The sequence below is a fragment of the Parasteatoda tepidariorum genome, chromosome 8 (assembly GCF_043381705.1).
Source record: "Parasteatoda tepidariorum isolate YZ-2023 chromosome 8, CAS_Ptep_4.0, whole genome shotgun sequence".
Lineage (NCBI taxonomy): Eukaryota > Metazoa > Arthropoda > Arachnida > Araneae > Theridiidae > Parasteatoda > Parasteatoda tepidariorum.
This window is the reverse complement of record NC_092211.1, coordinates 91939554-91952544: the sequence shown is the minus strand read 5'-3', so window position 1 is coordinate 91952544 and position 12991 is coordinate 91939554. Positions and strand designations below refer to the sequence as shown.

The 12991-nt window shown below is 32.4% G+C and overlaps 1 protein-coding gene and 1 long non-coding RNA gene across 4 annotated transcripts in view; one reads left to right on the top strand and one right to left on the bottom strand.

The window, feature by feature from the left end:
• Window positions 1–532, top strand: part of LOC139426344 (uncharacterized) — a 3694-nt gene extending 3162 nt beyond the window's left edge. Inside the window, exons 1-2 of one of the 2 annotated variants that reach the window (XR_011637589.1) lie at window positions 20–242; window positions 330–532. This is a non-coding gene — a long non-coding RNA (uncharacterized lncRNA). Of the gene's footprint in view, window positions 1–19; window positions 243–329 lie in introns of those variants that run through there. The other variant, XR_011637590.1, reaches the window with a different exon arrangement.
• Window positions 533–3099: 2567 nt separating this feature from the next.
• The window catches only part of LOC107443298 (very long chain fatty acid elongase 4-like), a 43141-nt gene continuing 33249 nt past the window's right edge, over window positions 3100–12991 (bottom strand). For both annotated transcript variants that reach the window (XM_021144805.3, XM_043054798.2), the window contains one exon: window positions 3100–3274. In XM_021144805.3, coding sequence (XP_021000464.1) covers window positions 3116–3274 — 159 coding nt within the window. In that variant the 3' untranslated portion in view covers window positions 3100–3115. The remainder of the gene's footprint in view (window positions 3275–12991) is intronic.

The window sequence follows — 12991 nt, the reverse complement described above, 5'->3', positions numbered from 1 at the left end:
TCATATGACATACAATGTACTCACGTGTGCATGTACTATATGCATGTACTATTTAATAACAATGTTATTCATACAACGATATTTAAAGTGACCACATAAATATAATTATATACTGCGTGTGTATGCATGTATTTTTACTTATACGTGTGTATGCATGCATTTTTATTTATACGTGTATATGCACCTGTATACATATAATGTATGCATGCGTTCCTGTAGGTACAATATACGTTTGTGTCTATGTATGTACATACAATTCATGTGTATATGCATAAAATTTCATTCAATATACGCAAGTACGCACACAAAAATTTTCTCTTATTTTTCAGAGAAAGGAGAATATCTGACGAGGAAGTAATTTATTTCAAAGAGGATTGTTTCGCTAATTTCTTCATGTTAAATATGTTGTATATTCACTGGTGGTTATTATACCTATAATATCATTTGTTTATATATTGACGAAATAGTTGATTTAATTATGGTGTATCTGTTTTGTATTATTCACTAATGGTTATTATACATATTATATTTTTATATATTAACAAAATACCTAATATAATTATGGCATATCTGATTTGTACAAATGCACTTGTCATATACTAATTGTTATGATAATCATAATATTTATTTGTTGTTGTGTGTTAAAAAAAATATGTTTGGAACTTCTACATTCATTAAACGATTTTTTTTAAAAGAATATTTTGTTATCATTAAATTCCCTACATTTATCATATCATATATATTAAGTAAGAGGTAAATAGTCAGTTGTATTTTATTTATTTTGACAAAAGAAGATATTTCATGTTAATTTTCTTTGATATACAAAAAACTGAAAATGTTTGCACTCATCAAAACTTCTCACACCGCATAAATTTTCGAATAAGAAAGACGAAAATATGCAGACCCTCTTTAAGTATTTGTTCTATTTATTTTGTGTTTTCATTAATCAAATCGTCAAATAAAAAAAATTTCATATTAAGCGATATTTTAACTTGTAAATTTCTAAGTTCTTACAGCAAAGTAAGTTAGACTGATACAAAATGACTATTTCCCCCAAAATAATCAAGCAAAATGGATGGAATGGAGAATTTTTCTCGGATTGAGAAGCTATAAGAAATAAAATATAAAACCAATAATGAAACGCGCAGTCATACAATCGTGGGAGAGATGACATCACGTTCAGAATGACGTTTTAGCTGACGTACACTAGCAACAGCATTAAATTGCATTGTCAATGAAAATCTCATGACAAGGTAGATTTCAGCTGAGCATACGAAACGCTGCAAACGGAAACCTTATAATTATGTAGATTTAGGATGATTTTCATCTTAGAACTAGCGTTATTCAAGGTTTTTTTTCCACGTGAAAACCCTAAGACAACCTCGGTTTAAGGTTGTTTTCCAAGGTTTTGGATTAGGGTAATGTGCGTAGAATAGAGCAGATTGTCGCAGACCTCGTTTTAAGGTTAGAAGGTTTACACGTAAACCGTGTAAAAACCCTTTTTAGGTTTACATGAAAAGGTTTTTGTTGGGTGAAAAAAACCTTATTTTGCTATCTGGGTATAGCTCCCGTCTTCTTACGCAAGATTAAGGTAGAACTTTTAACTTCAATACGGACTTTTCATTACAGGCAGGGGCGGATTAAGTGTAAGCGGGGCCCTAGGCCATTCAAATTCTTGAAGCCTTCAGATTAGCTTTTTTTCTCGCATATCTTTCATTTATTCAAATATGAAAGTATTTATATATCTTTTCATTTAAGAAAGCATACGTAAAATTAAAATAAATAATAATAAATTAAATTTTACTTTATTTTATTAAAATAGAACTAAAAAATAATCATAACATTTTAAAAAAATCATTGTTTTTTAAAATTTATTTTCCAAGCCCCCAGTGATAAGGGGCCCCTAATCATTGGGGGCCCCAGGTCATGGCCTAGTCTGGTTACCGGGCATGGCATGTTTATCCAGTTTCATGCTGTATGATAGTTTATATATAACCCAACGTCACCATCATCAGAGCAGATTTGGATCAGAAACTAGGTGAAAAATTTATCCACTCCACGTTGTACTGCAGGAGTATGACTGGAGACAACGTTCATGGAAAAATACATCTGGTGGAGATTATAGTTTAAGAGACTACCATCCTATGAAATATGTGTCTGACGTTTCATTGCTCGGACGTCTTGGAAGAAAATAATGTAAACCCGGTCTTCAAGAAAAAAGAAGACACCTCCGTGACGATAAATCCGGAGGTGCATTCAACGAGAATGCAACTTCGAAATTTATTATTGCAATGTCGACTGTTATGAAAGCTGTCGCTCCAGGAAAGAAAAGACATATCAGCCATCAAATCCTGGTTTCAATGACATCAAAACAAAAGCCTGATATGAAGGAATCTTCACATCAAGTTGACAGGAAATTTCCACCGGCAGACTATTATGGCTGAAAAATCGTGCCTTAAAGGCATGCCTTCGTTGGAAAAATTAGCTTATGAAAAATATCCTTAAAAATTTTCATCAACTGATTCAAGATTGTCGAGAATATGTTGATCTAAAATATGGTGCGTTATCCTTCGAAGTGGAGAACTGGTTTGATCATCTCCCCCCCACCCAATGCTCAGGACGTTTTGTTTATCATCAAGTTTCAACAGTAATTTTTTAATTTTCCAATAATGAAAAAGTGTGCGCTTTTATACGTCAACTTTTATTAGTTTTTATTTTTAAACAAGTGCCTCATTAATGGTAAAACAAAGTCAACAGTTTTACCAATGTAAAATGAATCATTGCTTTCAATTGACAACACATTTTCACTCTTTCTTCCAGGACGGTAAAATCATGATGACCTCTTTCTATTTCAATCCGGACTCCAAGTTTAATAGTAATGCTCGAATTATCGAAACTTGCTGCACGTTTTTCTACACCTTTCGTAATTTCAAGTTTTTAAATCTTATAGTTTTTACTCTACAAAACAAAATGTAACGTTAAGTTAAACACCCAAAACAGAGGCGGTGGCGTTTGCAATTTTTTAATATACAGAAGGTAATTTAAAAATTATACATTCAGTGTAATTCACTAGAAATAGTGAGAGAAAAATCATTGAAATAGTGAGAAACATATTTTATTCTTTCTTTTTTCTATAATTCTTAGAATAAAAGTCAGCAAATAAAAGCATTAATATAAACAAAAATACGATGATGACCATATTCCAGGCGTTTATCACTTCACATCCTGACAGCTTACTCCACATAATGTATGCTAAAATAATCCAAAACTGCAACTGTAATTAAAAAAAAATATTATCAAAAATTCATACTGTTGAGTAATGTACAGTCGGCAAAAGATAGAAAAGGATATCACCCAAAATAACTTTCGTTCTAATGATCCAATTTTCACGATCAAGTGTCAATCTTGATGGTTCCTGAGGGTAACCTCAAATAAGCTAATTCATTAGTGCTGACTATGAATTAAGCTACGATATCAGACACAAAAACGTACTTTCTCTGAATAAACATATATTTTTTTAAACATATTTGGAATTCTGACCCTTGAAATACAGACAAAATTTCGAAAAAATTGGGTTTAAAATTGGGTTGCAATAAAGGTTTATATATATGGAGAAAATTTAAAGAAATGCCAAATTTTCCACCATAGAAAATAAAACAATTGAAAACAACCATAAAGAAACTGAATGCATAACAAAGTGTATCTCTGTTGCTAAGCAACCAAGAGGAGAATTTTAGGATCTGCTTTCTGGGCAAGGAAAACAGAGTTTTCTTTTTAATCCTTTGTAAATAAAATTTGAATCAATTAATAGATTATTTATGATTTTCCAAGATTTTAAAATTTAAACTTATTATCATACATTTTTTTAAATTTTTTAAAAGCTGTTTCAACGTTATCTGTATGAAAACTTCGTACTAAAACCAAATTTACATAAGTTATTATAAATTTATGAAGAGTTGTAGGGCTAATTGCTTTTGCACCTCAGTTCTAGTCTTATAGGTAAGGAAAAGAAGAAAGAAAAAAAGATCCTGCAAAAAATTTGGACGGCCTGATAAATACAGCGACTCTGATGCCCAATCAGAAGGTTTTATAAAATTCACAGTATATAAACTTGGTAAATGTAAAGTGGCATTAAAATATGTATATATATATANATGAATATATATATATATATATATATAAATAGAATCAAAATGTTCGAATTTCTTCTTATAGGATTTAAGTGGATAACTTTTAAGTATTTTGAATATTACTAACATTGTAAAACATAAATAAGCTAAATGCCATAAAACTTCTCATTTTTTGAATTTAAAAATTATGTAGAACAAATAAATGTTTTTTAAATTTAGATTTTGATTATTTAATCTAAATCATGTATATAGTGCAGTGTAGCAAACTTTTATATAGTAGTGGGCTGCGCCCCCTGCTCGCCAACCCCCGAAAATTGCTAAGCAATCTTATATGGTTTGCTTCGCAAACCAAGCTCGCTTCGCTCGCTACTAACTTACGTACATTTCAAATGCACAGAATTCTAAGAATTCACAACAATCATTCAAATCCATATAACAACTTTTTTTTTTAAAAAAAATAACATCTTTTTAGTAAATACTAAGTCATTAAAATAAATTTGAATTCAAATAAATGACATGTAATTCGTTAAACCTATTAGAAATGTGCTATATAAAATCTTGAAGAGTAACAGCACGACTGAGACTCATTTTTCAATGAATAACTAATAACAATAATAAAACAAATAGATTCGTGATATAAATCAGAAATCGTCAAATAAATTCGTAATATATAAATTCGTGAAAAAAGCGCTTTCGACAAAATACTAAAATAGAGATCTATCGACAAAGACTACTCACTTCTGCCTAGCTTAATAGTATGAGATTGCCGCAGGTGAGAATGCTCTCTCTGGTTATTTCAGTCTCCGTTTTTGAAAGCACGATATGTTGAGCTACCTCAGCTATATTTGGCATGTGACATTTTTATCGGCAATCATTGGTCGATTTTCTAGCGTTGCCATTCGGAGAGTTGAGGCTTTTTTTTTGTAGCCGTGAAAGAGAAATATATATATAGATCTTTTCCTATTAGTTCTTTTATTTCAGTTGATTTGTAGCAGTTGATTTTTACAAAAACTCATCAATTTTATCATCGAATTTTAAATTGCTGATAAACTAACTCATTAATTGTGCTAAATTATTTTTTTCATTATTTGCCGAAGTATTTTTAGAGATGCGTTCTTTGAAAAAATGATTTCAAATCTTTAAAAATGTTAGTTTCTTTGACTATGTTGATTGTAACAGTTTAATGAAAAATAATTAATAGTGCGAATTCGATAAGTTATTTATATATTATTATTAAAATGGATAGATGGGTTACATAATTGGATGTATCACTGGATATAGTCATGATAAAAAATAGTTAAGATTGAATTTCATAATAATTAAATTAAAGCCGAAATTATATAAAAGGTAATTATTAAATTAAGGGGAATGTGATCGTTAAGGAAAGTGGTTGTACAATACAATTGTGGGATAAAAATAACCCATTAGGTTCAAAGGGTCACAAAAATGTGAGGTTTGAACAAATTGTATAAACCGGAATCACCAAATTTAGAAGAAGGGCGAAACTAAAATAAATTAAAGATAAATACGATAAAGTCATGCTATATCCAGATACAACTTAACATTTAAGATAAATGGAATAAGCTGATGTTTCCAATATAATAATAGAAAGCTTGCCCAAAACAATGAAAAAGGTATTCACCACACATACAAGTAAAAAAGGGAAGCAACAATGAGAAGATATAGACTAAAGAAAATCACACCAATTTTTCCATTCAGCTGAACATTTATAAAGAATAAGATTTTGAGAAATGTTACAATTTAATTGAATAGTTGGAAAAATAATTCTGCGAAACAGACAGGAAATTAACAAATTTATTTTAAGATTAAAACGATGTATAAGATGTTGCGAAATTTTAAGATTCTTAAAAATGTTGACTATGTATTCGCATTAATAATTATGAAATATATATTGAAGAAATTGATAAACATATTTTTCCAAATCTATTGAAATTGTATCAATTATTGAAAGAGCAAACCGACAAATAAAATTAAAAAAAGCACATTTTATCAGAAACGTACTGCAATAAAACTCAACATTCATAATATAATGTTCCTATCTAATAAAATGTTTTATTCAAATCTTTTTATTAAATTATGAACAAATTTTTAGAAGACTAAAAAAGAAACATAGTATTTTATAATTTAAAAAAAAGGATTAGAGAACAAAAATATGAATGAAATTTTACTCTACTCGAGAGTAAGTTCCTCGTAAGTTTAAAGATTAACCGCCCCATTTAAGTATTTCTTCATTGTCGCTAAATTATTTTCTAAAAACAATTAATTTTAAATTTAGATTAATTAAGATAAATTTAGATTAATATGGTATAAAAAATTTATATATCATAATTCAAAATTTTTTCATCCACAATTAAATTAAGTAATAAAAATAAATAATTATTAAAAATTATTTTTTGCATGAAATTATCTTTAGGTAAATGGGTTTTATAAGTGAGTGCAGTTTTGTTTATTATATTGCTTATTTAGTTTCAAAAATATGACTAAAAACGCCAAAAGTGAAAGTAACATTAAGGGGTTCGAACTTTGGATCGCTCTCCTGATCTAACTGGGGACCCTATTTCCCAGATTGCGGCTACGCCTTATATTTCGAAGGTTAAGAATCCAAATATGTTAATATAAATATATANATATATATATATATATATGTAATATAGAATTTCTCATGCGAATCATTCTATATTAACTGATAAGCTGAAAACATATGTTTCTTATTAAGTTTAAGATGTAAAAGTCGGTCTCTCACAAAGAGTCATAAAAAGTCAAGATGAACCAGATAAGGCCACATAAAAGATTCTTTTGTGAAGTTAATGGGCAATAATTCGTCGATGAAATGCACATTGAGATAGTCCTAAAAATTTCCCACCGTCAGAGTGGCGATATCCTTTTAGCGAATCAAAGTCTCTAAATTTTATCAATTAAATGACGTTTCAAGAAGATAAGAAGATCCTTGCAACCACTCCCTTTCAGAACCTCACTTTAAAAGTTCGGGACAGGCAAAAATGCATGTCTTTTTCATATTTTCCATAGCTCGATAAATCTGGGCCAAACCAAACAATCCCTGCAATGAGGAAACCATCCCTGTACATAGCCAACGAACACTGTTTTCAATACTTAATATCACGTAATAAAATAATAAAATACCTTTTTATCTGAAGCCGCCTAAACCTCTTAAATTATCTAGCCTTTAAAGGCATAACATTACACACATATATATAATATATATATATATANCCTCTATTTTGGAGGTCTGAAATTCGAATCCGTCAGGGAAAAAATATATGTTTATTCATCGAAAGTACGTTGTTGTGGCCGATTTCGTAACTTAACTAATAGTTAGTACTGAATAATTTGCATATTTGTAGGCACCCCCACGAACCATTAAGATTGACATTTAGTTCCTGAAAATCCGATTACTAGAACGAAAGTTATTCAGAGTGATATCTTTTTTTTTTTATTGTACACGTGTAATTATTACTGCTGTTTCTCTCAATTATTCTACTCAAAAGGAATAAAACGCATATTTTGTTTCGCGTTACATCCTTTATTAGAATTTAATCAGAAAATAAGATTGCTCCGGTAAAAGTTTTAAGTTAAAAAACAAAGAGAAGGGCTTTTTCTTGTGTAAGAGTAGGAGGAGTATTGTAATTAGCCTATTTTGGTTGAAATGGGTTATTTGGCTCATTTTGGGAAAAAAAAGAGGAGTATAGGGCAAAATGAACGGTTGCTACTGGCCGACTAAACATAACAAATGACGATATAAAAAAAAAATTTTTTTTGACATTTGCTACGCTACCGAAATTTTTTTTTTCTCCAATTTTTAAAACTTTTTTTTACTAAAAATGCCATTTATGTGCATCTTTTCACAAAATTATTTTTTAATAAATATGGAATCATGAGTATGTATATTCTGAGAGCTTCTGTTATTGTTATTGTTAATTTACGTCGCACTAGAGCTGAACAATGGGCTATTGGCGACGGTTTGGGAAACATCCCGGAGGATGATCCGAAGACGCAATTTTGATCCTCTGCGGAGTGGATTGCTCCCCCGCTTCGGTAGCCAGACGATCTGCGCGTGAAGTCGAGCACTTTACGGTAGCACAGTTTAACGAGGACCCATACCGCTCACCCTCCGTCCCTACGCAGACTGATCCAAGTGGTCACCCACCCGCAGCCAGTGATGCTTGACTTCTGCTGGTAACCGTGTCTTAACGATCAGTCCACTGCGGGACCCGAGAACTTCTGTAATTTACACTTGTTTCCAGAAATTTTTTCTTCATTTAAGAGTGTTCTGAATAATGTTATGAACAGCAACAGTCATCTTTTGCTTCAAAAAAAAAACTGCAATTTTGCCTCTGGCCAGTAACAAAGTTTCTAATTTTGCTCGATGCATAAGCTGAGGCATACCTTATCTAAAAAATAACAGCCGATCTAATTCTTGGTTTAGAACTATCATACACTTTATCTTAGAGTTTTAACTCCGTAGCCCCATCCAACCCAGAAGACAAGATGGCCTTCGTGGAAGACTTTTTATGAGTACTCATCCATATTTGTGTTATATGGAGAGGTAAAAGGACGAAACCCTCCCAAGGTTTGTCTATTCTAAACTACAATCTGCATCAGCGTTGTAATCAGTAGAATTCTTATCCATCGCTGAAATTCGATCACCTGGTATTCCGGGTACTCCAAGGGATATCAAGTTTTGAATGAAACGACATTTTCTGCCCAGGGAGGATTATTGCAGTTTGCTTATTTTTTTTTCTAAAAGGGCAAAATGAACAGTCGACCACAGGGAAACGAAATCGTAACAAATGGTGAAAAACTACCAGTTGCCTCCCGACCAACATATTTTTCGCCGAATTTTTATTTTTTTAATGAATATGGAATCATGAGTATTTTATAATTTTCTGAAAACTACTGTATTTCAAGCTAGCTTCGAAAATTTCTTCTTAATTTAGGAAACTTGTTATGTTTACCACATTTTCAAAAATGTTTCAAGAGAAATATCCTATGTTATTAGTAGCAACAGTCTTTCTTTACTCTGTTTACAACTTTGCCTTTGGCCAGTAGCAAAGTTTCCTAATTTTGCCCACAGCTATAGATGCATTGCCATCATAAGCTGCGGCATATCTTATTTTATTTTGAATGAACAGCCGATCCAGTTTTGGTGTTACAACTATCACACACTTTATTTTATGATTTCCTTATAATTTTATATCCAGCCCGGAAAACAAGTTTATTCTTGGATCAAACAGTCGGGCAAACTCGCGTTCGTGGAGGACTTTTCGCTAGTACTAAACTGTATTTGTGTTATTTGGAGAGGAAAACCACGAAACCCTCCCATGATTTACCCAAAACTTATACTAAACCATGATCTGTCTGTTACTGCGTCAGCGTTTCTGACGGTGTGAGTCAGGAGCAGAATTCGTATCCTTCTGCCATCACTGGTATTCGAACCCGAGTCACCTGATTGCGAGGCAAGCGCTCTATATCTCTTGAGCTACCACGATTTTAGACTACGGGATATCAAGTTTTGTGTTAAACTTTTCCGACATTTTCTGTTCAGCGATAAAGTTCGTGTTAGAAGGCAGTCAAGGTAATAAAAATATGAAGCATGTCACTGAATTTTTGAACTCCTGACCGTTATTTAAATAATTATTTAGAGGTATAACCGATCCGACACTTCACCACGACAACGGGCCTTGGTATAGTTCGTTCACCAGGAGTTGGCACTTGGCTCCACCTCCGCGGACGCAGAGTTCATTTCATCACAGGAGTTACAGCAGAAACATCTCCGCGCTTGAAAATGAGACAACCCTTAATGCGAGCCAAACGCAAACAGTAAATACTTTTTCAGTCACTTACTTCGCTTTATCATCTGCTATTATACCTTTCGTTACTCTAGCTAATTAAATATATTTTAAATTTAAAAACGTCTGTTTTCCCAGCAAATGTCTCAAAAGGGACAAACTATTTATTCAAAAGAGAAAAATATCATCAAAATTATGAAATATTTAATATTAAAAAAATGCACATGAAGATTGCGATATAAATATTTTTGTCATACGATCGCCAAATAGTAACCTTGCTCAGGATTGCTTACATCCTTCTCCCAAAAATATCGAAATAGTATCATCGGATGAACCACATGATGAAGGCGGAGCCAAGTGCCAACTCCTGGTCCCTCATGGGGAACCAAAAACTATCCCCAGATGGCGCAGCAGAAGTACTAACCTTTCATTTTTCAAAAAAAGAAAAAAAAAAAACGGTAGATGTAATGAAACTAGAGAAACGGCCTTCCCCCGCTTCTCGAGCCATTCATGCTGAATTAGTTACTTCACTTTCCACGGATAGCTTTTTGTTGGAATTTAGAAGGTTCATAGCACGACGAGGAAGACCAGCAACGGTTTTCTCTGACAACAGTACAAATCTGACTCGAGCTGCTGCAGATCTGAAATCAGTAGACTTCGAAAAACTAAAAGATTTTGCTTCTTCGAAAAAGATTCACTGGAAGTTCAATCCTCCTTCTGCACCCTGGTGGGGTGGAGTTTTTGAAATAATGATTAGAATGCTAAAATCAATTTTACGAAGAGTCCTTGGAAGAGCAAACCTTCTCTATGAAGAACTATACACAGTCATTTGTGATGTTAAACGCATCATAAATTCCCGACTACTTACGTACATCTCAGAAGACCTAGAGGACCTGATACCATTAACACCAGCTATGTTCTTACACGAACTTAAAGAATCAGGAGTATCAGATATTGATCTAATTGATACCACAAGGATAAAAAAATGATTTGCCTATCGTTAAAAAATTCGAGAGGACTTCCGAATTGAATATTTAGGACACCTTAGGGATCTTGCCCGCAAAAAGAAAGACTCTCAAGTTAAAGAAGGAGAAGTCGTTCTCATAGGGAATGATAACAATAAATGAATAAATTGACTTTCGGGCAAAATAGAAGCTCTTTACCCCGGCAAAGATGGAAAAACAAGAGTGGAGCGTGTAAAGACTCGGCATGGATTATACTTACGACCATGTCGAAAACTTTATAAACTTGAATTGACTAATTGAGTTTCGTCATGACATTCGTCGCCCAAAACTCAAGGTGGGAGGAAGTAACAAGCCCTCATGGGAAACCAAAATCTATCTCCAGATGGCGCAGCAGAAGTATTAACTTTTTATTTTTCAAAAACTTAAATAAATAAATAAATAAAACAGTAGATGTAATACAACTAGAGAAGCGGCCTTCCCCCGCTCGTAACTTACTCAATCTTTTCATCATTTTATAACTATCGTGTTAATGTAAATTCATCATCTTTGTCATATTTGTAATTAAAACCAATAAATGTTTTTATGAAAATTCAAAAATTGGCTGTCATAAAAGGTAAGAGCAAGAATTCATTTTAGATTGAACTCGGCTGATTCAAAAGTATCTTCAGTCGTCTAGCAGTTCTCCAACTAGGTTTCATTTCATTCGGGAAATTAAATGGAAAGACAATAGAATTTGCTCACGTGCCTGATTTATCTTAAGGCCTCAAAAGTCAGGCCCCCTAAATCAGGGATGGGCAAACTTTTTAGGTCGAGGGCCAAAAATCGAAAAAGAAAAGTTTGGTTGGCAATGTAAAAATTTTTAAAATAACTAAACAATATACAATTTTTAATTTAAATATTTAATGAAATGAATAAAATTGCGATTTATTTTTAAAAGTTCCTTGTATTGAGGTTCGAAGTGAGATGTACTTAGCTTCAGGAACGAGGCTAAATGTTTGTCTGTTAGTCTACTTCTGAAATCATTTTTTCTAAGGTTCATAGTTGAAAGTTGAAAACACTTGTTCACATACATAAGATGAATCAAACATAGCACTTATTTTCTGGCATGAGTTATTAAATTTGGGAAACTAGCTTTTGGTAATGATTTGTAAAGCTCAAATTTTGGTACATTTAGAAACAGCTGCTTGAGATGATTGTTAGATTTCAACTCAATTAATTCAAGCTGCAAATCCGACCTCGGTGTTTCACAATTTACATTAAAAGGCATGGTAAAAATATCTATTTCTGTTTGAATGGCACTGAAGTATTGATACCTGAAACTAAAAATGGAGTTTTTTTCAAGTCATCCTCATAGTTTTTAAGCTTCTCCTTATTTACTGAGGGTATTGAATTTAACCTCGAGAAATGAGACAAGTCGTTCTATGCTAGATGTCCGGCAAACAAATTAAGCTTCCGTTTAAAAGCTTTGAGATGGGCCCAGATATCACCAATGAATTGATTTTTCCTTTTCATCGGAACATTCAAGTTGTTCATATGATAAAGAAGATCTGTGAAAAATGCTATTCCGTATCTTCGAATATGAAATAGATGTATAATGTATATTTTTTATATTCGTAACGAATCGGCAAGTTCTACAATTCTATCCGCGGGCCGGATGAAACCTTCCGGTTGGCCACAGTTGGCCCGCGGGCCGTAGTTTGTCCATCCGTGCCCTAAATACTACTTCAAATAAATTTCTTCGGTACTTTCAGTTAAAATTACGAGTTGACAAAAACTGAAACGAATATAAGTTCAAATTTACTATATTATAATTTAGAAATTGTATCAGTAATTAAAAAACATTTTGTGAAAATACTATCATACTATTAGAGTAGTCCTGGATAATTTTGTATCGACAACCCTTCCCCCCTTTTTCTAAATCAGACTCTGGCTTACACCAAGACTGTGAAGGGAATTCTGGAAAAATTCTTATTCCTTCCCTGATCTCGAACCGGTTTAAACGGAAGCTTCTTCAGACTATTTTTTTATTCGTTTGTGGTGTTGTTGCAGTTATATATATATATATATA